The following is a 24,289-nucleotide window of genomic DNA, read 5'->3' on the forward strand; positions in this document are numbered from 1 at the left end:
GGGGCTATCATGGTAAAGGATTACCTACGGAAGGAAAAGTACCTACCTAATGTATAATGGTTAGCTTAGTCGCAGGTGGAGTCATTGCAGCTTTAGCATTCACTGGAGCTAATTATGGTGGTCAATATTTGGATAGATTAGTTAGAGGTGATCGCAGCGGAAATTTGGCCGCCGAAAGAAAGAGACACGACTTAGCGCTGGAGAAATATCAGCGAGACGTTGCAGCTTGGAATGAAAAAAGACAAGCTTACAGGGATTGGTTGGATAAGAACTACCAAGACAAAATGCAGGCAGACAAGAACTTCGAAAACACAGACTACGCCTTCAAACTTTATGCGCAAGCACACCCCGACTTTAGAATGAAAAAGCCTCAGTTCAAGAATTACTACCAGCCTTCTAAGAAACAAAAAGACAATGAATTGGTCTTTGTAGGAGTCGCAGGGCTGGCGGGAGGCGTGGCCTTGGCGTATCTAATATAATGATCGTCTTTTTGGAAAGCGACAAGAATGACTTTACTACTTATCTGAATCCTCCCATCAAAGCCTGTAAGGTTCGGTTGGTTAGTTGCTCTTTGTACAATTCTTGGTATAATTTAATTAATGGCTTTGTCATCGGAACTTCCGGCACCAAACCAAAAATACCAGATTCCCATTACACCCCCATAACACTGGCTAAGGAGCTAGCAAAGCATGGATACACTCTTACCACAGGATTACCCCATGAAATGAAATTCAAGAAAAATAGTGGAAGCGCTAATTTAAAGGACAGTTCATTGGTAGAACTCCTGGGTCTTACTAGTACCACAATAAATAGCGGCAATACATATGATGTGAAATGGAAAGTCGCATCCTCTTACGAAGTCTATTGCGACTTGGTTCATAGTTACAACAATGGAGAAAAGTCTTCTCTTATGTCCAAGTTTCTGCCCCAAGGTAATCCATTTGACCCAGTAGAATACACCCCCATTTCTTTGAGCTATGACTTATCTAATTTGGTAGAAAGCATAAACATCACCATTAAAGTGGACGGAAAGACGGTGGATTTTAACGGACGTAAGATCAATCTTGTTTTGGAATTCATATAATGGGCCGCGTAGAGGACAAACTCAAAAGGATTTACTATGGGCCTGAAGGCTATTGGAAAGGAGCGTCAGCTATCAAGAAACTCGCGACCGCGGCCAGGGTATCAGAAGAAACGGCTAAGAACTGGTTGAAAAAACAAACCCTCTGGCAGGTTTATCTTCCCGTGCCCAAGTACATTCCCAGGCCCAGCTTTACCGTAAATACCCCTAATGAAGTTCATCAGGCGGATTTGCTCTTCTTACCACATGACAAGGTGAGAAGAAAGACCTATAGGTACGCTTTGACCGTAGTTGATATCGCAAGCAGATACAAGGACGCCGAACCCATAATCAGCAAGGATTCTGGGGAAGTCGCAGAAGCCCTAGGTAGGATTTATAAGCGCGTCTTGAAATGGCCTAAGCTGCTGCAAGTGGATGCGGGAACGGAGTTCATGGGCGTGGTTACTAAGACCCTGAAAGACCACGACACTAAAATTAGAAGAGCTAAAGCAGAGTACCACAGGGGTCAAAGCATTGTCGAAAGATTCAATAAGACCCTGGCCGAGCGTCTCTTTGGATACCAGTATTGGAAAGAGCTGGAAGATCCCTCCAAACGCAATAGGGAATGGACTCAGAGGCTCCCCCAGGTCGTCGCGGCTTTAAATAACGAGGCGGCCAGGGTTACGGGAATGAAACCCAAGGATGCCATAAAAAAGAAACACGTGGAACACAAGTCCTTCATCAGAAGTTCGAGGGCGGTCTTCCCCCATGAAAAGAAATTAGGTAATGTCACGGTTCGATATCTCTATGAGCCGGGTGAATTAGAAGGAGGATCCAAAAGAGCTACGGATCCTAATTGGTCTTTGGAAACTTACCAGATCCGAAGTGCGATAGCTAAGAAGGGTCAGCCCATCTTGTATTATCTTCATGATGGTCCCACGCGTGGGTTCGTCAAAGAAGAACTGCTTATCGTGTGATGTCCGAATGCTATCGTATGCACTCCGTCATCACACATCCATCGCTTACCGTCAAATGCAGACAGCGACACCTTCTCCTGCGTGACGTTATGTATCTGATGACCATAGCTGCGCAGGCTGTTCATCTTATGCCGCTGTTCCTTGCGTGTTCGTAATACGTTGAGGTAGGACTCGTGCGTAATGTCCTTCTTAACCACGTATTTTTTTACGCCTTTAGCTTTCTTTTCTACGCCGTCTAACTTTAGCACGCTGTACATCTTTGGTTTCAGACCCACGTATTCCACGATGGGTTTTCCTTTCATCTCATCCTTCATTTTCCCGATTACTTTCTTGTTTTTAGGGGAGTAAAGGAAGTGGTCGCGTGGGTAATCGCTGGTGTCGTATTCATCGATGTCGGGGAGGCAGTCTTTGTAAACGTCTTCCGTTTGCACTTCTAGAATTAGGGAGTCGGTGTCTGTGTACAGGAGGCGACAGCGGTCTCCGTACTTTGGCTTAAGCTTATCGTAGTAGAACTCGTACATAAGCAGCTTCGATAGATCCAGCACCGTAAAGCCTGTGTAAACGGGCTTGTTTAGTAAGAGGTTTGCCTTTTTCATGTGAATCACGTAGAAGTTCAGCATTTCTACGTATCTAACGAAGCCTGGCTGTGACACGTATGCTTCTGCTTCCTCTTTGGTGCTGACTATTTTTACGCTTACGCGCTTGCGGATGTTCTCCATTGTCTTTCCGAACACGCTGTTGTTCATCAGTTTGAAGAGATTTTTCTCGAAGTCATTTTTCGCTGCGGTACGCTTTTGCGTGTTAAAGTCAATGTAGGGGCGCATCCAGGGTTCCTGCGTGAATTTTAGGACTCTGTGGATCTTCTCTACGCGCATTCCGTGTCGCACGTAGAACTGCAGGTTGCGGTAATGTACCACATACTTCTTCTTATCCATCAGGTTCATAGTTAGTTTCCTGTACGGTTTGTAACCAGGGCACATTTGCTTTTGCAGCGGACTTAGCTGCTTAAATGGTATCTCTATCGCTTCTGGTGCTAAGGGGAACTCATTGTGTTCGTCGTGCAGGCGCTCTGGGTACTCCAGATCCACTTCTAAGACGTAACCCTTGTCTTCCTCCTTTCCTACCTGCATGTAGAAGTCTATCGGCTTCACTGGATCCCATTCGAAGTCTCTCACAGGTAGGTACTGTGACATTGCCCAACCATAAAGGTTATTCGCATCCAGGTAGTAAATGTATGTGGTTGGTTTCTCTGGGTCGTGCTCTACTAAGGGGTTGTTTGCGCGGGCGTAACGTCGGCTGGGTCCGCATACGCCGCCACGAATACCGTCTTCCATAAACCGATACATGTCGTACTCCGTTAGGAGATCCAACTGCGCATTTGTCTTCTTTAACAAAGCACTCCAGCTGAGCCCAGGAGCCGTGTAGAAATTAGCGGGATCCAATCCGTAATATTCCATAGCCATCTTTCTGAAGCTTTGGAAAACATCTGCGAGCAGCACTACGTCAGACCTTAGGTAGATGTCGTGGTAGTCCCCCATGTTCTCACAGGAGTACTTTTCCCACACGTCTAACGCATGCTGGTACTCCTCATCCTTTATGCCGGACTCGTTTAGGGTGCTGTAGAAGCGATCTTTGGGTGGTAGGGACTCTTTGAATCGATCCCAGGAATCCATGTATTCGTATGGGTAGACTCCTTTCCTTTCCGCGCCATATTGACTGGAAATGGGAAAGTTGGTGTTATACTTTACGAGGTTTGCTAAGGAGTCCGCCATAAACTGCTGCGAATCTAAGAACTTTAGCTTACCCACAGTTACGGACATGTAGCGCTCTTTGTTGTTGGGTATGCATTTGACGTCGGAGCCGTCTGTTCCTTGTAGTAGCAAATGGGAGTCGTAACCGCGGAGGTTGTGAAAGAACACCGGAATCTCCATGTCTGGATTTACTTTGAAGTTTATATTGCATTTCCAATGAGCCGCTCCTCTGTATTTACCAGTGATGTGGCAGTGATCCCTAACCTTATCCACATAGAAATCCTCAACAAATGCTTTGTGGCAGTGAATGCAGTGCGTGGAGGGCTTTCCCGGCTTCTCACCTTTCTTAGCATACTTCCCGCATTTAAAATGAGCTTCTCCTAGATACTTTCCATCTTCATCCCACGCTTTCTTGGCTCGTCTTCCAAACTGAAGAAGCGTATGTTGACAAATGTGGCATTTTTTTGCCTTGTTAAAAGCCTCCTGGTTCTCTTTGGTAAATTCCATCTTCTTTGGACATCTTAATTGTTCTCTAATCTCTCCCTCCTCTTCTCGCAATGCTTCTAGAAACTCATTAGCTGCGTTCTTACCTCGGTAAATCACAGGAGGGTTTGCTTTACCGTCTGATCTGACTACTATGTAACCAAAGGAGCAGATCTCGTGTAATCCTACCTTATTCGTGGCGCCACGTTTCTGCTCTTCCTTAGTTATCAACGCTTCGAAGTCTGCATATATCACGTAAGGCACTTGCATCTGCTTTTGATGGTCTGCGTATGAAAGCTCTTTGTTGGTGGGCATCTGGATCCGTTGCGCCACTTCTTCGACTCCGCGGCAGATCTCATCGTGTTTCTTTAGGGCATTTAAGGATGTAAATGACAGCAAGCAGCAGTCGCAGAAGTACTTTTTGCCTTTGTGCTTAGTATGTCTGTAGAATAGTCTGCTAATGTGTTTAACCCATGAGTAGTGTCCGCCGTGGTAGAATAAATGTACGCGCTCTCCTTTACTTTTTGACAGAACTAACGGTACTATCGTCTGCTCTCTGACTCCGTAAACGTTAATTGCTAGATCGTTTATTTCCTCAAATATGGGGATGTCTATCAACTGCATGGGAAATTCCACACCATCCCACTCTAAATCATCTGTGGGATACTTACTTGTCCTACAGGGATCCTTCTCTGCTGGATACAGTGCAGACCTGATTGCCCACATAAAGCATCGATTGTCTTCATTCTTCACGTTTACAATAGCCTTCTTCCTTTCTACCCACGTTGGTAGCGGTACGTAACTCCCCCCTCGTATGGGTACGTACCTGGCTATACTTATCTCTATTCCTTCAACCTCCTCTACTGTCCAACCCGATCCTTCTTTCGTGTAGTTAGACAGCGACTCCATTATTGCTTCTAAGGCTTCACTGAGTGACCTATCCAGATTCGTGGATTCTAATATCACTAACGACTTTGATCGCAACATTGCTGTCGTCATTACCTCGTCTTTTGACAAACTTACTTCTACCATTATGCTCGCTTTCAGGGCTCCTAATTCTTCTATACCTTTTCGGAGAGTCCTTTTAACCTTCCTTTCTGACTGACGCCAAAACTGTCTAACGTCAATCTCACCGTTACCGGGTATTGACACCGTGCTGAAGTTGCTTTGGGATTCCATCTATATAATAGGAAATATTTTATACCTAATACCAAGCACTTTTTAAGTCGTCGTAGTCGTACTCACAGTCCTGACAATGCCAAAACAATTTAACCTTAGTCTCAAACTTCTTACCACATCCACAATCATAACTGCTCATACACTTCGTCTTCATTTTCAAATGCTTTTTCAAATCCGCTTCTTTCTTAAAAGTTCTCTTACAATCTTCGCACTCCATATATAGACTAACATATTTGCGCTGTTGCCCCCAACCACACTTGGAGTGGGTTGTTTCCGTAGGTGGATTTTTGACGCGGGTCTTACCCCGTGTTGAGATTGCGCTGGAACCCCCATTCCCTATACTACTTCCTGGAAAAACTTTGCACAATATTCTTTCACTTTTTCAGTAGAAAACCCCAATATTTCTACTGTTCTGTCAAATTTCAGACCGCCAACACTATTTATTGCAAAAGGTCTTGCAGTTGTGAGCACTGTAGCTCCACGGAGGATTTTGCCTTTTACTAGTTTCACATAAAGAGCAGCAAAAGAAAGAATATCTGCGACATCATTCCTAGGATGTCTATTCTCCTCATCCATGCACTTCTTGTGGTCTTTGAATTCATCCAAGCCATCAAACACCAGAAGCATCTTGTCAGGGTGTTCAATTAGGAACTGAAATATTTCTGCATCTAGTTTTCCCTCTGAATAAATTCCATGACTTAGTAATGTTTGAAGGGATATGCTTTTCATTTCTTCAGAATTGAAATTTCTAAAATGAAATAAAAACAAATGACGAATTTTTTTAGGTTCTTCTTGTTTCTCCTCTCTCTTACTCAATTCTCTTAAGAGTTTCTTGCACAACAAAGTTTTTCCAATCCCAGGGCAGCCAACAATAAGAATCTTACGAGGATCATTGCTGTCTTCATTGGGAACGAACAACTCCTCCAGTTTGTTAATTCTAATGGAATTTTTTGGAGATTTGACATATTCTTCCATTATTCTAGGCTTGTCCATTCTTTCCATGTCAAAATCAGGTCTTGATCTTCCAGTGTGAATGATAAGGTTCACATACATGTCATCTAGGTTATTGCAGCCTTCATTTTCACCTGGTGATGGAGGAATTAATGTTTCTAATATACTTGTGTATCTTCAATAATTGGTCTGCGTTGGCTCATTGTGTATTCATTCATTCTGCTTGGAGTTGTTCTTCTATTAAACAAATGCCTTTGACAAAATTCACCGTCATTCATAAAGGTCTTCTTCAAAAGTGCCTTTTTTATTAGATATGCTATTTCTCCAGCAACAAGACATGCAAATATCATATTAACAATCCACACTATCATTGCCCAGACATCTTTGTCTGACCCCACGGAATTCGTACAGTCAATAAAAGATGAATTGTTAAACGTCATATTGATCTCGGTAACTTTTGATTGCTTTAACTTCATCTCACAAACGAAACTAGTAGGAAAACCAGAAGTATAAAACACAAAGTTCTGTAATACAATGAACAGAATGCCCAAAATGAGTCGTCCAAGTAGCTGAGTAAGATAACAGTTGAAGACTCTTCGAGTTGTGATTATTTGTCTTGGGTGAGGATTCTCCTCATCTGTCTTGCTGGCTTCTTCTACTTCATCTACTCGAGATTTAACACAGCACCAGCAATAAACGATGCTAATCGATGTCAGAATGAAGAAGGATAAGGGTACAAATCCATACAAAGGTAAAGGCATGTTGTACTGTTGGTCGTACTGATCGAAACAAGAAGCTTGCAGGAAGTTATTGTCGAAAGGACTACTTGACCCAACATTACAGTGAAAATTTCGTCTTTCACTCGATCTCAAGATTCCTATACTTGTAGAGAATATTGCTCCGCCAATAGCACACAATACAGCTACAATATAGCCGTAAAGACTGAATGTAGTAGGAGTTAAAAAGTCCTTCAAACTCTCCATTTGAACTGATGCAAGAGATCATACGCTGAGAGTGAAAGCTTGCTTACCTGTTTGTTACTGAGGGAACACCCTGTCTACAGGGGGCCCAATACACCAAAAAATAAAATATTCTATTCACATTTTGTTACCAGAAAGCTAACACATATCGAGCGATGAACGAGTGTATTAGAAAAACAAGTCGAATATGGGAGAACTTTACTGCTGATTTTAACAACTTTTTTGTGGTTTATTAAAGGGAATAGCTGATGGTTTCAAACTTGATTAGTTTTCTAACATCGGATGCAGTTTTAGATGAAAAAAATAGCTTTTTCGACGAGCGTTCGCTGTAGCGTTGCTACGTGTTATGGAAATTTTCTCTCTGCCGCCATGGTAACAAAACAATGATAATTCATGGAAAACTTGCTACCATTTAAAACCGGTGATTGTGTGCGCCCGCGAGCCCACCGTGGCATCTTGCAAAGCAGCTTTGTTTGTCATCGAGGGAACACCCTGTCTACAGGGGGCCCAATACACCCCAAAAAAATAAAATATTCTATTCACATTTTGTCATCAGAAAGTTAAAATCTAAACTACAGCATCACCCAAAACTGCTTGTTGGATATTTTGTTTGTATCACCAAGAAAAGTCTTCATGAAATATTTTGAGAATTTTCGCAGCTTAGATTTTTTTCAATCAAAAAAATTAGAATTAATCGTGAGTCGATTTTTCTCACGCAACAGGTTCACGTATTTTGTAAAGCCACATAATAATAATAATAATAATAATAATAGAAATAATAGAAAAGCTTGTAAAGCGCTTATACAAGTCTGTTCTAAGCGCGAAATTAAATTACAAAGAAAAAGCTATCTTGAATAAATGAGTTTTAAGATTAGATGATGTGGCAAGTACGTTTTCAACGTCGTAAAATAATTTTGATTTGATGGGTATTTCTATTGCGAAAACGAAGTTATATTAGTTAACCAAACTTTGCCAGGTGGTAGCATATATTCAGCCTTTGGACTACCGACCCACTAAACACCTACAGGTGGAGACGTATAAATGGATCCACACCAAGCGTCAATACTGGTCCTGCTGGTAATATAACAAAAGATTTGAGCAAAACAGGTTAGAACTGTTTGATTTTACTCACCAACTCGCTTCTTATTGGCCGAGAGCCGAGAGTCCTCAGCCAATTCAAGATATCGTGTTAACTGGACATGATAAATGTAATAGCTGTAGGTTTTGCTTCAGATATCAGTTACATTTATCATGTCAAGTTCATTCACATTCACATCGGAAGTACGTTAAAATTCGTTTGCTATTTCTTTAAAAGCAAAATTGCCCTGTAACACTATGACGTCACATCAAAACAATCTATTGTTTTAACGCTAAGGATCATGGTCGCCAGAGAGGGCAAAACAGCAGCAAAACGAATTAAATCACAATAAAAAATGGTTAATTAGACTGGGAAAGGTGATAACAGATAAATGTTGTACTAAATATCCAGAACGAAAGAAAATTTCTTCTTAATTCCTATCATTGTTGCCCATGTAAACAAGCTGTGCCGTCATGTTATAGGTCAAGTAAACATTTATTCTTAGTTTACGAAATGTATGGATAAAACCCTGATTTTTGAATATAGTTTTCGCATGACATGACGGCTTTGGAAGATAGCACGGCCTTATTGTCTTTACGATATCACACTCGACCTCACACCCAATAATTGTTAAATACTGAAGCTTCCATATCTCTTTAAAGAATCCTAGTTAACCAAAATGCACTACGCACCGGAAACAATTCAATGTTATGCAATGCGCCATTTTCTCATCTCGAACGATGTAAAAAACAATAAAGGAGTTTGGCTAACTACGAGAATTTAAATGTAACAGAGGGTAAAATGTTTTCCTCCAAAGTTCAAAGAGTTTAAATAACTATTTTGTACGTATTCCAGTAACGGCCCTCATTTAAGTTACTGAAGGCGAATTTGATGAACTACATTACAACGCACTGAAACGGCCGTTTCTGAAATAAGTAACGTGCAATGACCTTTTGACCATTGGAGGGAAAAAACATTTTAGCAGCAAAGGAACAATAACGCGGAACAAGCTTAACGACCGTTTCTTTGATTCACCGTCCTCAAACAATGTAAAACCAAGTTCAATTGTCTCGTTAATGAAATGCTCTTCATAAAAGAATTTAGAACTTCTTTAAATGTCCAATTAGACTCACTTAAAGCGAAGGTATTCATTTAGTTGAACATGTACGAGGACTCCCATGAGGATTTACAGAATTTTATGTATTCAACTTAATACTTTGCTTTACTCTCACTCTTGAAAATGACGCCGTAGGGCGTCGAAACGTCGAGTATACTAGTCTTCAATTTTATTTTAAAAACTTCAAATAATAATGGGGGGGGGGGGGGGGGGGATAGAATGATCTAGCCACTTTAGGTGTCCTGGTACCTAAGACCGTGAGACTGAGTGAAAGAGCAGAAATATTGATGACATCATCATTATGTATTTCAAACAATGTGGCCGCTAAACAAACCAACAAACCAGTACGTTTTCAACTTTTATTAGATCCAAGTTTTCCGGTTCTTGGCGATAGAAGACACGCTCCTTAGGGTGTAATGTTTTCCCATTTCAGACCATTGTAGAATAAGATTTCTTTGCTTGAGTATCCATATTCATGTCTCTTCTCATGTACAACCGATGAAAAAAATTAGAAATGCATAATACACTAAAGAATGTCCGGCGCTTGGTCTTAAATGAGAGCTTTAGTCCCAATCCGAAAAGGTCTATAAAGCTGCACAACACAGCCAACACAGTTCATGAAAGGCAAAAATTTATTATTGTTTAAGGTTTTTACGTCTACGCTGAGGCTTCAGGTCCAGCGCCAAGAAAGGCAACAGAGCTTCGAAGTCCGGTATTTACCGCTAATTCTGGACGATGTCTTCAGTTTGCATACCACATGTATGGATCAACCATGGGGTCATTGAAAGTCTATGTAATAGATATCCACACAGGAACAAAGAATATGATTTTTACGAAGAGCGGTAACCAGGGACAGCAGTGGTATAGGAAAAGTGTAACTGTTACAAGCCCTAATGATTATAAGGTATCATATATGTGAATTGTATATTTAACAAATGAAACAGCATTTTCCGTGCTCCGTTCAGTGATAAAGCACGCAGGAAGTAACGTAAGCACAAAAGAAGTATAAGGAGAGGCACGAGTCGAAGGGAAATGCTTCTCGAACTTCTTGAGTGCTTGCGGCGCTTCCTAAGCACTTTATTACTGAACGGAGCACGGAAAAAGCCGTTTTATTCGTTTTATTAAATACATACTGAATTTGTTTTGGTATTGAATTTTTTTGCGCAAAAAGAAAGACGATCGCAGGATCTAGCAGCACTTCGCGCGCGCGGATGGCGTCAGCACTGTGCTCCGTTCACTAATAAAGCACAGTATTCGACCAATCGGCGCGCACGTACTATCCTAACTATATAATAATACTTCAACAAGCAAATACTAGGGAAAAAATCCAGGCTGGATTCAAACCCGTGACATTTTCAGTGTTTGCTAGTTAGTCGCTCGAAGCAACTGTGCTAACGTATAATTATCGGAATAGATTCTTTAATCAAAAAAAATATAGATCGTTAGCAGAGTACGTAGTTTTCCATGTACCTTCTCACGGTCCACATGTACCTTTATGTATGCTAATGATTTATTTGATTGACGGCAGTGTATTACCGAATTTTCACGTCACGACAGTTGTCTCGATCAGGGCGTTTAATAAAGAGGATGTCTGCTTCAAGCATTGCGCTTCCCTTCATCTGTACTCATCTACTGCTGCGCCCCACCCGTATTTAATAGATCCTGCTTGTCAAAACCACTAACCAGATTCAACATCATGTATTCTTAACATCTTACAAACAGGTCGTGTTCGAAGTCATCAAGGGAAGCGACTATGCTAGTGACGTAGCATTGGATGATATATTCCTTGAAGATGGTGGGTGCACTGCTTAAGGCCCAACGAGTACTACCGCATGCACATTCTTGAACGGCTGGCCCTACAACTTTACTTCATAAACCGTATTACACGTGATCTTACTCACATCAGGGCCCGGTTGTACGAAGCCTGGATAGCGCTATCCGATAGATAAATCTTATTCAGTGGATAAATTTATTGCATAACAGCATCGACTTGTACACTGGATAAGGATTTATACGCCGGATAGCGCTACCAAGGCTTCGTACAACTGGGCCAAGGTGATTATCATCATTAAACCTACTAATGGTATATCAAGAATCCTGTGCTCTGATTGGCTGAGGAACTAGTAGTCTATTAGTGAAAATAAAATGAATATCTATATATTGATATATCGGGTGCATTATGGGTAATTTTCAAATCAAAAATTGTTTTAATAAAGGTTAAATACAAGGTTTTTGTTAAAATGTAATCATAGCGTACAGTGTGAGCACTAATATTATGTATTTGGCAGACTTTTGGTTGCGCGCAGTATGCGCGTGCAAAAAACAACAACGTCAACAAAACCGATGAAATGAAGGATTCTAAAAATAGAATGTTTTGTCTTAAACTTTATCATTAGCCTTTTCTTACTTTTTTATTCCTATTCTTAACGATTGTACCTACACCTAATTGCAAGAACCTTTGTACTTTAGTGGGAAAGGAATTAACTAAAAGACAAAAGGAAGAGTTCAGCTTTAGTGATTTTCTTTGCCTTTTGATTACTTCCTTTCCCACTAAAATACAAATGTTGGTATTTTCGTATAACAACGTTCTTGCTGTTAGGTGTATATAGATCAATGCTATTAATCAGTGTTGCTGACGACGAGAGTTGAATGGACCTATCCCAAATTCGCTTGACTGACCACGAAACAATGGTTTGAAGTATAGACTGAACTTGATTATTTTGTTCATCAAGTTCAACCTCGACTTGAAACCATTGTTTCGTGGCCAGTCAAGCGAATTCGGGATAGGTCTATTGCAGTCTTGGAACATGTTTAAATAAAGCGGTAGGAAGTATCGGTTGAATAGCGTTGTCTTGTCTATTAAACTTATAGCAAGTTTGCTATTAATGAGACCTTTTGGAAAAATAGAATCATTAATATTCAGATTCTAAAAATAGCATAAAAGAGTGCTCAGATCAATTCCTCTTTCCAACATTCAGTACTTCTGTTAAATGTCAAATTTCTGGATGCCTTAGTTTTGAACACCATCAATGAACCCTCAATTTCATCGGTACTTTGAAAGAGTCTCTTGGCTGATCAGAGGGGATGACAAAAGGACGATAACACGGAGTAATTTTCTCTGCAACTTGTCTGGCACAGAAACGCGTGAAGAGCGAAGCCAATGTCCAACTTACCGCTATTTTCCTTGATTACCGTCTACACGGGCGACTTTTGAGCTGCGAGTTTTAATGTGTGCGGCAATTTGCGGTGCGATGATTACGTTGATCTGAGGTGCTACTAATAATTTTGCGGCGATTTTTGGAAATACTATACATTTTTTCTACCGGTTGAAACCATTGTGAGGCACTAGTCAAAGTAACCCTCCCCCCCCCCCCCAACCGGGGACAGGGTGGGTGCAATGTGGGGGATTGGACACTAATATTCGTAACAGTAGCCCCACCAGGTGACTGGTTTTGTTCTGACTGCTTTGTTCGACTAGTATTAATAAAATGTTAAGGATATCAAAATTGTATAGATTTTTTTAAATTATAGAACTTGCACGCAGTAAGTATATTTCTGGTATAAAGCATAGCTTATAGAACATAGATTTAAAAATGTATACTTAATATACGAGAAATATTAGGCCTTATTGGGTGTAGAATTTGGTGTTAATCATGCTCCTCTAGGTGGGGCATGTTTCAACATTTGCTTAGCTCATTTTTCAAATGACCCACCAATCCCCACCCTGACCCCGGTATTAGTGCACAAAGAAAACATAAGCACGCAAAGGCCCTTGGGATAGCCGTGGATCCTTCTTTGCATGCTTTCCATGCTAATAGAAAGAATATTTTAGCAGAGTTCTACATGTAAAGGCACAATGAAAACCAGTCAGATTGCCGCAGTTACTAAAACGAGGAATGAGATATGAAAAATGACCTACAATGACCTGCAATGAGCTAAAATGACCTACAATGAGCTACAATGACCTACAATGACCTACAGTGACCCACAATGACCTACAATGAGCTGAAATGACCTACAATGACCTACAATGACCCACAATAATCTACAATGAGCTACAATGACCTACAATGACCTACAATGGCCTACAATGAACTATTACAAATAAGAATAAACGTCAATAAAAAGAATATATTCCATAATAAAAAGAGAAAATATATCTTGCTCACTTCTACACGTCTACGATTCGTCTTGTTGGGTTTCCTGTGTTAGAAATGAAAACCTCGTTCTCAGCTCATTCTCTTCCCGTTTCTAAGATGGCATCAGATAGAAGAGATTATGAAGTACTGTATCTTACTTAATATTCTCTTGTATGGATCCAGCATTTACTATAAGACACGAAAACATTCTGGAATATAATCTTTTAACTGATGAACGAATAATTTCTTGGCAAGAGAAAGATATTTACAGAAATGCAGCTGCATGCAGAGGTGAGTAAACTTTGTTATATATAGTGTGATAGTTTGACAAGCGTTTTGGATTTGTAAAAGTAAAAACAACTCATATTATGTGTTTATTGACGTTTATCCTTATTTATCATAGCTCATTGTGGGTCACTGTGGGTCATTGTGGGTCATTGTAGGTCATTATTGTAGCTCATTGTAGCTCATTGTAGGTCATTGTAGGTCATTGTGTGTTCATTGTAGGTCATTGTGGGTCATTGTGGGTCATTGTAGGTCATTGTAGGTCATTATTGTAGGTCATTGTAGCTCATTGTGGGTCATTGTAGGTCATTCTTAGTTTTAGTAACTACGGTCAGATAGCTGAGATAACAACCTTCAATGAATAAAGCTTTATTGTCATTATTATTACTATTATTGTTTTTATGCAAATCTTTTCTTTCTCTCTTAAAAACACCTGTAAATACATAGCAAGAAACACTTTGGGGACCCGTACTTACTAAAAGGTGCAATGAGCTACAATGAGCTACAATGACCTACAATCTTCTAATCCCCCAGTGTAGTGTTGGTGGATTTACCCACCCCACCCCTGTTAGGTTTGCAGCGTGCGAGTGCGCATGTGTGTAATAAAGAGACGAGCATCAAAGCACATGGTTTAGTGTAGTTGATTATTATTTAGAAAATACACCACATTTGGCGACGAGGATCACCACAAAGATAATCTTAGATATAGATTGATCGTTTTAAGACAACATGGCCAGATTTTTATCTGAATTAGGTGGCTTGGAGCCATTTGATTGCACGGACTCGGCTGGTCTTGATGCCTGATGGCAAAGATGGCTACGTGCATTTGAGCTGTTTGCTACGGGCAAGGGAGTCGCTGACCCGGAACAGAAGAAAGCACTACACCCAGGCTATAGTAATGATTGGTGAATGAATGAATGAAACCTTTATTTAAAAATAAATAAAGAAGGGAAGTCCTATCAGAACTAATAAAAGGTCTGCTATCTATGGAAGCCCTGAATGGTCTCTAGCTTATTTGCACAGAGTAAGGGACAGGAAGGTACATTTTTACTGAGGTGCTTCAGAGAGTTAAGGGTCATCAGTGAAAGTTTGACCTTCAGTAAAAAGATCAATATTTTTAATGTCCATTCATGAATATTAACTGCCCCACCCCCTCCCCCCCCATTCCCCATAAAGAACTATTTTTTAACCCTCCTTCATTATTAGGGGTTGCAATTATTTTTGTGTTATTACCACCATGTGACATCTCCCCTCCAGTTGCCTAAAAACATTGCCCCCTCCCCCGGCCCCTAAATCTTCTAATCACCCAGGCTATAATAATGATTGGTCCATAGCTTATTTGCATAGAGTAAGGGACAGGAAGGCACATTTTTGCTGAGGTGCTTTAGAGAGTAGGGTCATCAGTGAAACTTTGACCTTCAGTGGAGGATCAATCCTGTGTTTTTGAATGTCCATTCATGTTTTCAGCTATTTTCTGAAAAATGTTTAATTAAAATGTTTTCATCCCCCCCCCCCCCCCCCCCCCCCCCCCCCCACCCTCCCTCTTCACCTACATAAAACATACCTTGCTAATACCTACTTCGATTATATTACTTCAAATGACATGAAAATAGAGACTGCAAATTACATTTATCTTATATTTTATTGAACTTGACAAGTGCTACAATTACATGTACAAACTTAAAAGTTATGTTGGTTTTCTGATTCTATTGAAAATAAAACTATCTTTTTATTTTTATTTTAATTGAGGGTTTATCAGGTACATGTACTATACTTGAAAGTGATATTTCCTCCATTATTATTGAGTATGCAGCAAGCAAATTTAACAAAATCTAATCTTTAGTGCAGTTTATAGTTGTCATGCAGGATAACATTTTGCAAATTTTCAATACCTTGAATATCAATATCTTGATAAGGCTTTTAGGTTAAGGAATTACTACGCTTAATCTAGTAAGTTCAGGCCAGCCGCTAGGGGTAGTTCGGTGTTTCGAATGAACAAACCCCCACCCTCTCCCTCTCCACCTTTGTAGGAGTATGAAATAATGTTTAGTGCTATCTTAGTTATTCAAGAAATGGCATAACTAAGATAGGTAGAAAAACGAACCTCCCGTTTCAAGATCCTAGCGACGGGCCTGCAGTTTACAATCCTTGTTTTTCAGTACATCACAGAAGTATGATATACCTAGATCAGTAAGCTTAAAGTTTTCATCATTTTCATACAATTGAAGTATAAATATTGCATTTGTATTTTAAGTTTTATCTGATGACTTAAAGAATTTAATTGTTAAGACATGGGAATAACGAGTTATTCCGTTAATTTGCAGTTCACATGCTTCAATACCTTACAAACACATAATATTTCTTTATCTGCTATATCTTGTATGAACGTCGAGCTTCATAAGTTTGCAATTTTTATTTTTAAGTGCAATGTGGTAATATCGCATGGTAAGTGGTAATCGACTTTACAAGTGCTCAAATGAACCCAATGCACCTAGGCATAATATTTTTCCATTTCAGATCATATTCATGTGTCTTCTCATGCATAACCAGTAAACAAAGAGATGATACTCTAGGGAATGACATGTGCTTTGAAATGGGAAAACAGTGGATTAGGTCTATTATGTTTTACGTGACCTTAAGGCGAGAAAAATAGAAATTTCAAAATGGGCTGGCGGTTTTTATGTGACTTGAAAACTTTTCAATGTGAAATTGTTAAGTAAGAAAATCTTAACAACAACCTGTCCGGAATAGTTGAAAATCATTCTTAAGTTAAGGCAAAAAATAAGAATATTCAATATTTTGACTTGGTCATGTGACCTGTTTTGTCAATTATCCCTTTAGCCTAAAACGAAGGACACCTATATTCCAGACAGATTCTTGTTAAGGTCAATGTACTTAACAACTATAAATAAAAATATTTTTGATTCATATAAAAACCGCCAGCCCATTTTGAAATTTCTGTTTTGCTCTCCTTAAGGTCACGTGACCACCGGAAGTCGAAAAGACCATGTTTAAAATTTTAAGAAACCGAAATATATCACTTTAGGTACAAAACTCCATATCAGAAGCTTAAGCTTAAACTAAATGTGATTTTTCAACAAAGCGGTAAAATACCAAGCCTTAACATGCTTGAGTAGGAAGTAAAGAATCCTGGACAGGATCCTGCATAGGAAGTTAAGAATCCAGGACAGGAACCTGCATAGGAAGTTAAGAATACTAGACAGGATCCTGCATAGGAAGTTAAGAATCTTGGACAGGATCCTACATAGGAACTTAATAACCCTAGACAGGATCTTTCACAGGATCCTGGAATTTAATAGGATCCTACGTAGGAACAGAATCCTGGACAGAATCCTGTTTAGGAACTTAATCCTAGATAGGATCCTATAAAGGATCCTGACACATAGTAGGATCCTAATAGTATATAGGAATAAAATCCTGGATCCTATACACAGGATCCTGTAGGGTCCTGTAAGATCCTACAGGATCCTGTCCAGGATTTTCACCAGGGTTACTTCAAATTTGAAATGACATGTCATGAATAGACACTGAAAATTGCTTTTTATTTGTTTGTATTTTCAAAACTTGACAAGTACTACAATTACGAGCTTTTAAAACTTAGGTCGAATTTCTGATTCTTAGAAATATAACTCCTATAATCTATAATCTTTCTAGGGAGAATAAGAGAAAAATATCAATTGCCCTTGGCGGGAATCGAAACCAGGTCTTTGGTATTCTAGTCCGATGTGTTAACCACTATACTACATGGACCAACCACGCTGGTAACGCAGCCGGAATATGAAATGTAGGGTACTCGTGAGCATCCCGAGCGATATTTTTTCTCTATAGGTAAGTTGAACACCGTAAATATGTATGCAAAGGATAGACATAGTAGTATAGAAGTAATAAATTATGCATCCAAACGCATAATTTATTACTTCTATAATCTTTCTATTTTGATTTTGTAAGGTTTTCCATCAAACACCAAACTTGAAAGTGCTATTTCCTCATACTAACCCTTTAAAGCTAAGACTTGGTGGCCCTTAACACTAATTATACTGCATGTAACTTTGTGAAATGCATTGGAAAAATCAATACATTGCTATGTAATTATTGGAAGAGTGGTACATAGCTGCGTAATCGTAAGCTGGGGCCACCTCCACAGTACAGAGTCAGCTCTTTAATTTTACAGTTTTAAGTAAGGGCACTTTGCAACTCCTCAATACCCTGCTTTGTTAGGGAATTAGAGGCTGAACCAACCAGACTTAACCTTTTTTTTATTTAGATAATTTTGCCATAAGGCAGGTGCTACATGAAAGAACAATTGTCCCCTATGAGGCGCAACACCACAAACTTGGTAAGTTTACAGCCCTTGTGTCTAAGTGCATCACAGAGGTGTGATACACCTGCATCTGTGATCATCCGTGATGAGAAGACCATCACCCAAAACAGATATAAGTATCTGGCAATTCATATTTTTAGGCAATCAATATTATATTTCATAATTATTAACTATGCTTAAATAACAAATATCATAAATATTACCAATCATATGTGATTCTGCAAATTTGCAACTCACACTTTCCAATGTCTCACAAAGACATGATATGTCTCTATCTCTCAGAATAGAATGTATCAATGTTAAATTTAAGTTTACAATTTTTATGTTTAAGTGCTTTATATACATGTGATATATAGCTTAAGGTGGATGAAGTGAGCTAAATTTCAGGTCTGTCAGCTTACAGTTGTCATCCACAAGAGCATCAATAAAGTTTTGACATATGCTCTCATCTAGATTAATTTTCTATTGTGTTCATAACCAAAGTGGAGCTTAGTAAGATTGCAATTTTTGTGTTTCAATGCATTGCTAAGTTTAATTAAAAATAAACATATCATTAATTGATAACCCAGTAAGTTTACATTTTTCATCCAAAAGATCATCACATAGGTATAAGCACTCTTTTTTGGATATGTTAGGATTCCCATTGAGATGTAATTGAGATAGGTTACATGTCTCAGCTGTTTTCATCGCATCAACTATTTTAATCAGGCCTTGACCGCTAATACCACAATCTTTAAGAATTAATTTTTGCGGTCCCCCTGCCTCAATTAACTTTGAGAGTTCTGAGCACCCACCATCTCCCAATGGATTCCCACTAACATTAAGATATTCTAAATTATCAATGTGTTTGACAAAATACACTATTGCAGTGCAATCAACTGGAGAAAGACTGAGATTTTCAAATTCAATTTGGTTGGTGAACTTACTGTTTGACTTGAGCTCAGCAGCTGCTCTCTCTACAGAACTGATATCATTTGCTTCATAGAAACATTTCATCATGAGTAAAGCCATATTTCTATTGTCTCTGTCATGACTATTGAATAACAATGCATCTTGAAGATTCTTTACAAACACTTCATTTACAACGGCTTCATTACCTCTAAGTAGTCCTGCCACAAACTGGATTACCAGATGCCATTTTTCATCTTTAGCTTTTGAAGATATAAACTGCTGGATATCTTGAGGATCCATTTTTGCAATTCCTCTTGCAGCAACGAATTCTTGCATTGTCAAATGGATAAAGCAAAATTGAGGCTTGTAAGTAAATGGGGCATTTTCTACATCTTGCAAGCGGTTCAGTAATCCACAGTTTTCCATTCCCTGCACTTCTTCTAATTCAAATACCAGTCGTTTCTCATCAATTCCTTTCTTGGCCAATTTCTCAAGTTTTGACAGCATTTCTTCGACTGAACTAGGAAATGTCCCATTAGATGTAAGGTCATTCCGTTTCAAAGTTTTGCCCTGATATTCAGGGTGATGTTGGAAAATGAACAACCTTAATGCTCCTTCATAGATATCTGTAAGTGTGGTTGGCAAGACAACACCTTGTAAAGAGTTAGTTGTAAGTTCCATAATCTTTTTCAAAAACGAACAAACTATGAAACAGTTAACAGGAATGTAGCATAAATATAACAGGTTTAAATTGCTTTGAACATGCTTCCAGATTCTTTCCATTGAACTTCTGTCATCGTGGAAAAGCTTTGTACAATATGCTTTAACTTTTTCAGTAGAAAACCCCAATATTTCTACTTCTCTGTCAAATGCTAGGCCCCCAACACTGTCTGATGCATAAGGTCTTGTAGTCGTGAGCACTGTAGCTCCATTGAGGAAATTGCCTTTTACTAAATTCACATAAAGAGCGGCAAAAGGCATAACATCTGCAACACCATTCCCAGGATGGTTCTCCTCCTCATCCATGCACTTCTCGTGGTCTTTGAATTCATCCAAGCCATCAAACACCAGCAGTATCTTGTCAGGGTGTTCAAGTATGAACTGAAATGTTTTTGCATCTAGTTTTCCCTCTGAATAAATTCCATGACTTAGTAATGTTTGAAGGGATATGCTTTTCATTTCTTCAGAATTGAAATTTCTAAAATGAAATAAAAACAAATGGAGAAATTTTCTAGCATCTTCTTCTTCTAGTACCTCTCCCTTACTCAACTCTCTCAAGAGGTTCTTGCACAACAAAGTTTTTCCAATCCCAGGGCAGCCAACAATAAGAATCTTACGAGGATCATTGCAGTCATCATTGGGAACGAACAACTCCTTCAGTTTGTTAATTCTAATGGAATTTTCTGAAGATTTGACATATTCTTCCATTATTCTAAGCTTATCAATTCTTTCCATGTCTAAATCAGGTTTCCACCTTCCAGTGTGAATGATAAGGTTCACATACATGTCATCTAGGTTCTTGCAGCCTTCATTTTCACCTGGTGATGGAGGAATTAATGGTTCGAACACTTGTGTATCTTTAATAATTCGTCTGCGTTGGCTCATTGTGTATTCAATCATTCTGCTTGGAGTTTTTCTTCTATTAAACAAATGCCTGTGACAAAATTCACCGTCATTCTTAAAGTTCTCATTCAAACGTGCCTTTCTTATTAGATATATTATTTCTCCAGCAACAAGAGAAGCTAGTATCAGATTAAAAAAACCCACTATCATTGCCCAGGCACCTTTGTCTGACCCCACGGAATTTGTACAGTCAATAAAAGATGAATTGGTAAAAGTCATGTTGGTCTCGGTAACTTTTGATTCCGTTAACTTCATCTCACAAACGAAACTAGTAGGAAAACCAGAAGTATAAAACACAAAGTTCTGTAAAAAAATGAACAGAATGCCCAAAATGAGTCGTACAAGTAGCTGAGTAAAATAACAGTTGAAGACTCTTCGAGTTGTTATTCTTTGTCTTGGGCAAGGATTCTCCGTATCTATCTTGCTGGCTTGTTCTACTTCTTCTACTCGAGATTTAACACAGCACCAGCAATAAACGATGCTAATCGATGTCAGAATGATGAAGGATAAGGGTACAAATCCACACAAAGGTAAAGCCATGTTGTACTGTTGGTCGTACTGATCGAAACAAGAAGCTTGCAGGAAGTTCTTGTCGAAAGGACTACTTGACCCAACATTACAGTGAAAATTTCGTCTTTCTATGTCTCTTATTCTTCCTCCAATCGCAGATAATATTGTTCCTCCGATAGGACACAATACAGCTACAATATAGCCGTAAAGACTGAATGTAGTAGGAGTTAAAAAGTCCTTCAAACTCTCCATTTGAACTGATGCAAGAGATCATACGCTGAGAGTGAAAGCTTGCTTACCTGTTTGTTACTGAGGGAACACCCTGTCTACAGGGGGCCCAATACACCAAAAAATAAAATATTCTATTCACATTTTAATACCAGAAAGCTAACATATGTCGAGCGATGAACGAGTGTATTAGAAAAACAAGTCGAATATGGGAGAACTTTACTGCTGATTTTAACAACTTTTTTGTGGTTTATTAAAGGGAATAGCTGATGGTTTCAAACTTGATTAGTTTTCTAACATCGGATGCAGTTTTAGATGAAAAAAATAGCTTTTTCGACGAGCGTTCGCTGTAGCGTTGCTACGTGTTATGGAAATTTTCTCTCTGCCGCCATGGTAACAAAACAATGATAATTCATGGAAAACTTGCTACCATTTAAAACCGGTGATTGTGTGCGCCCGCGAGCCCACCGTGGCATCTTGCAAAGCAGCTTTGTTTGTCATCGAGGGAACACCCTGTCCACAGGGGGCCCAATACACCCCAAAAAAATAAAATATTCTATTCACATTTTGTCATCAGAAAGCTAAAATCTAAGCTACAGCATCACCCAAAACTGTTTGTTGGATATTTTGTTTGTATCACCAAGAAAAGTCTTCATGAAATATTTTGAGAATTTTCGCAGCTTAGATTTTTTTCAATCAAAAAAATTAGAATTAATCGTGAGTCGATTTTCCTCACGCAACAGGTTCACGTATTTTGTAAAGCCAGATAATAATAATAATAATAATAGAAATAATAGAAAAGTTTGTAAAGCGCTTATACAAGTCTGCCGCGAAATTAAATTACAAAGAAAAAGCTATCTTGAATAAATGAGTTTTAAGATTAGATGATGTGGCAAGTACGTTTTCAACGTCGTAAAATGATTTTGATTTGATGGGTATTTCTATTGCGAAAACGAAGTTATATTAGTTAACCAAACTTTGCCAGGTGGTAGCATATATTCAGCCTTTGGACTACCGACCCACTAAACACCTACAGGTGGAGACGTATAAATGGATCCACACCAAGCGTCAATACTGGTCCTGCTGGTAATATAACAAAAGATTTGAGCAAAACAGGTTAGAACTGTTTGATTTTACTCACCAACTCGCTTCTTATTGGCCGAGAGCCGAGAGTCCTCAGCCAATTCAAGATATCGTGTTAACTGGACATGATAAATGTAATATCTGTAGGTTTTGCTTCAGATATCAGTTACATTTATCATGTCAAGTTCATTCACATTCACATCGGAAGTACGTTAAAATTCGTTTGCTATTTCTTTAAAAGCAAAATTGCCCTGTAACACTATGACGTCACATCAAAACAATCTATTGTTTTAACGCTAAGGATCATGGTCGCCAGAGGGGGCAAAACAGCAGCAAAACGAATTAAATCACAATAAAAAATGGTTAATTAGACGGGGAAAGGTGATAACAGATAAATGTTGTACTAAATATCCCGAACGAAAGAAAATTTCTCCTTAATTCCTATCATTGTTGCCCATGTAAACAAGCTGTGCCGTCATGTTATAGGTCAAGTAAACATTTATTCTTAGTTTACGAAATGTATGGATAAAACCCTGATTTTTGAATATGGTTTTCGCATGACATGACGGCTTTGGAAGATAGCACGGCCTTATTGTCTTTACGATATCACACTCGACCTCACACCCAATAATTGTTAAATACTGAAGCTTCCATATCTCTTTAAAGAATCCTAGTTAACCAAAATGCACTACGCACCGGAAACAATTCAATGTTATGCAATGCGCCATTTTCTCATCTCGAACGATGTAAAAAATAATAAAGGATTTTGGCTAACTACGAGAATTTAAATGAAACAGAGGGTAAAATGTTTTCCTCCAAAGTTCAAAGAGTTTAAATAACTATTTTGTACGTATTCCAGTAACGGCCCTCATTTAAGTTACTGAAGGCGAATTTGATGAACTACATTACAACGCACCGAAACGGCCGTTTCTGAAATAAGTACGTGCAATGACCTTTTGACCACTGGAGGGAAAAAACATTTTAGCAGCAAAGGAACAATAACGCGGAACAAGCTTAACGACCGTTTCTTTGATTCACCGTCCTCAAACAATGTAAAACCAAGTTCAATTGTCTCGTTAATGAAATGCTCTTCATATAAGAAATAAGACCTTCTTTAAATGTCCAATTAGACTCACTTAAAGCGAAGGTATTCATTTAGTTGAACACGTACGAAGACTCCCATGAGGATTTACAGAATTTTATGTATTCAACTTAATACTTTGCTTTACTTTTACTCTTGAAAATGACGCCGGAGGGCGTCGAAACGTTGAGTATACTAGTCTTCAATTTTATTTTTAAAATTTCAAATAGTAAGAGGGGGGATAGAATGATCCAGCCACTTTAGGTGTCCTGGTACCTAAGACTGTGAGACTGAGTGAAAGAGCGGAAATATTGATGACATCATCATTATGTATTTCAAACAATGTGGCCGCTAAACAAACCAACAAACCAGTACGTTTTCAACTTTTATTAGATCCAAGTTTTCCGGTTCTTGGCGATAGAAGACACGCTCCTTAGGGCGTAATGTTTTCCCATTTCAGACCATTGTAGAATAAGATTTCTTTGCTTGAGTATCCATATTCATGTCTCTTCTCATGTACAACCGATGAAA

The 24,289-nt window shown here is 39.0% G+C and overlaps 2 protein-coding genes across 3 annotated transcripts; one reads left to right on the top strand and one right to left on the bottom strand.

Annotated features, from left to right (window-relative positions):
* The first annotated feature begins 8,281 nt into the window (after window positions 1-8,281).
* On the top strand, window positions 8,282-11,755 carry LOC148907386 (MAM domain-containing glycosylphosphatidylinositol anchor protein 2-like). Of its 2 annotated transcripts, XM_089037033.1 has the most exons (3): window positions 8,282-8,488; window positions 10,224-10,480; window positions 11,299-11,755. In XM_089037033.1, exons 2-3 carry the CDS (start codon window positions 10,334-10,336, stop codon window positions 11,386-11,388), a joined length of 237 nt encoding a protein of 78 aa, XP_088893159.1. In that variant the 5' UTR covers window positions 8,282-8,488; window positions 10,224-10,333; the 3' UTR covers window positions 11,389-11,755. The 2 variants fall into 2 exon arrangements, with proteins under 2 accessions (XP_088893159.1, XP_088893160.1); XM_089037034.1 differs by lacking the exon at window positions 8,282-8,488 and having other exon boundaries at window positions 9,953-10,480.
* A 3,868-nt stretch (window positions 11,756-15,623) lies between these two features.
* LOC116292261 (nucleotide-binding oligomerization domain-containing protein 2) lies at window positions 15,624-21,670 on the bottom strand. Its single transcript, XM_089036853.1, has 2 exons — window positions 18,908-21,670; window positions 15,624-16,460 (listed from the first exon to the last, which is right to left on the bottom strand). The coding sequence occupies exons 1-2, from the start codon at window positions 21,616-21,618 to the stop codon at window positions 16,364-16,366; spliced, it is 2,808 nt and encodes a 935-aa protein (XP_088892979.1). The 5' UTR covers window positions 21,619-21,670; the 3' UTR covers window positions 15,624-16,363.
* Window positions 21,671-24,289: the final 2,619 nt, after the last annotated feature.

Source organism: Actinia tenebrosa, unplaced genomic scaffold (assembly GCF_029948245.1).
Source record: "Actinia tenebrosa isolate PJP-AT-01 unplaced genomic scaffold, QUT_ActTen_1.0 PGA_scaffold4__44_contigs__length_22323623, whole genome shotgun sequence".
In the NCBI taxonomy this organism is placed as follows: Eukaryota; Metazoa; Cnidaria; class Anthozoa; order Actiniaria; family Actiniidae; genus Actinia; species Actinia tenebrosa.

Excerpts from the sequence above, each read along its gene's own strand:
- LOC148907386 (XM_089037033.1), top strand. The coding sequence starts at position 10,334 with ATGTATGGATCAACCATGGGGTCATTGAAAGTCTATGTAATAGATATC. Across the intron at positions 10,481-11,298 it reads CAAGCCCTAATGATTATAAG|GTCGTGTTCGAAGTCATCAA; the intron begins GTATCATATATG and ends TCTTACAAACAG.
- LOC116292261 (XM_089036853.1), bottom strand. The coding sequence starts at position 21,618 with ATGGAGAGTTTGAAGGACTTTTTAACTCCTACTACATTCAGTCTTTAC. Across the intron at positions 16,461-18,907 it reads GAAAAATGTAAACTTACTGG|TCGATTACCACTTACCATGC; the intron begins GTTATCAATTAA and ends GCACTTGTAAAG.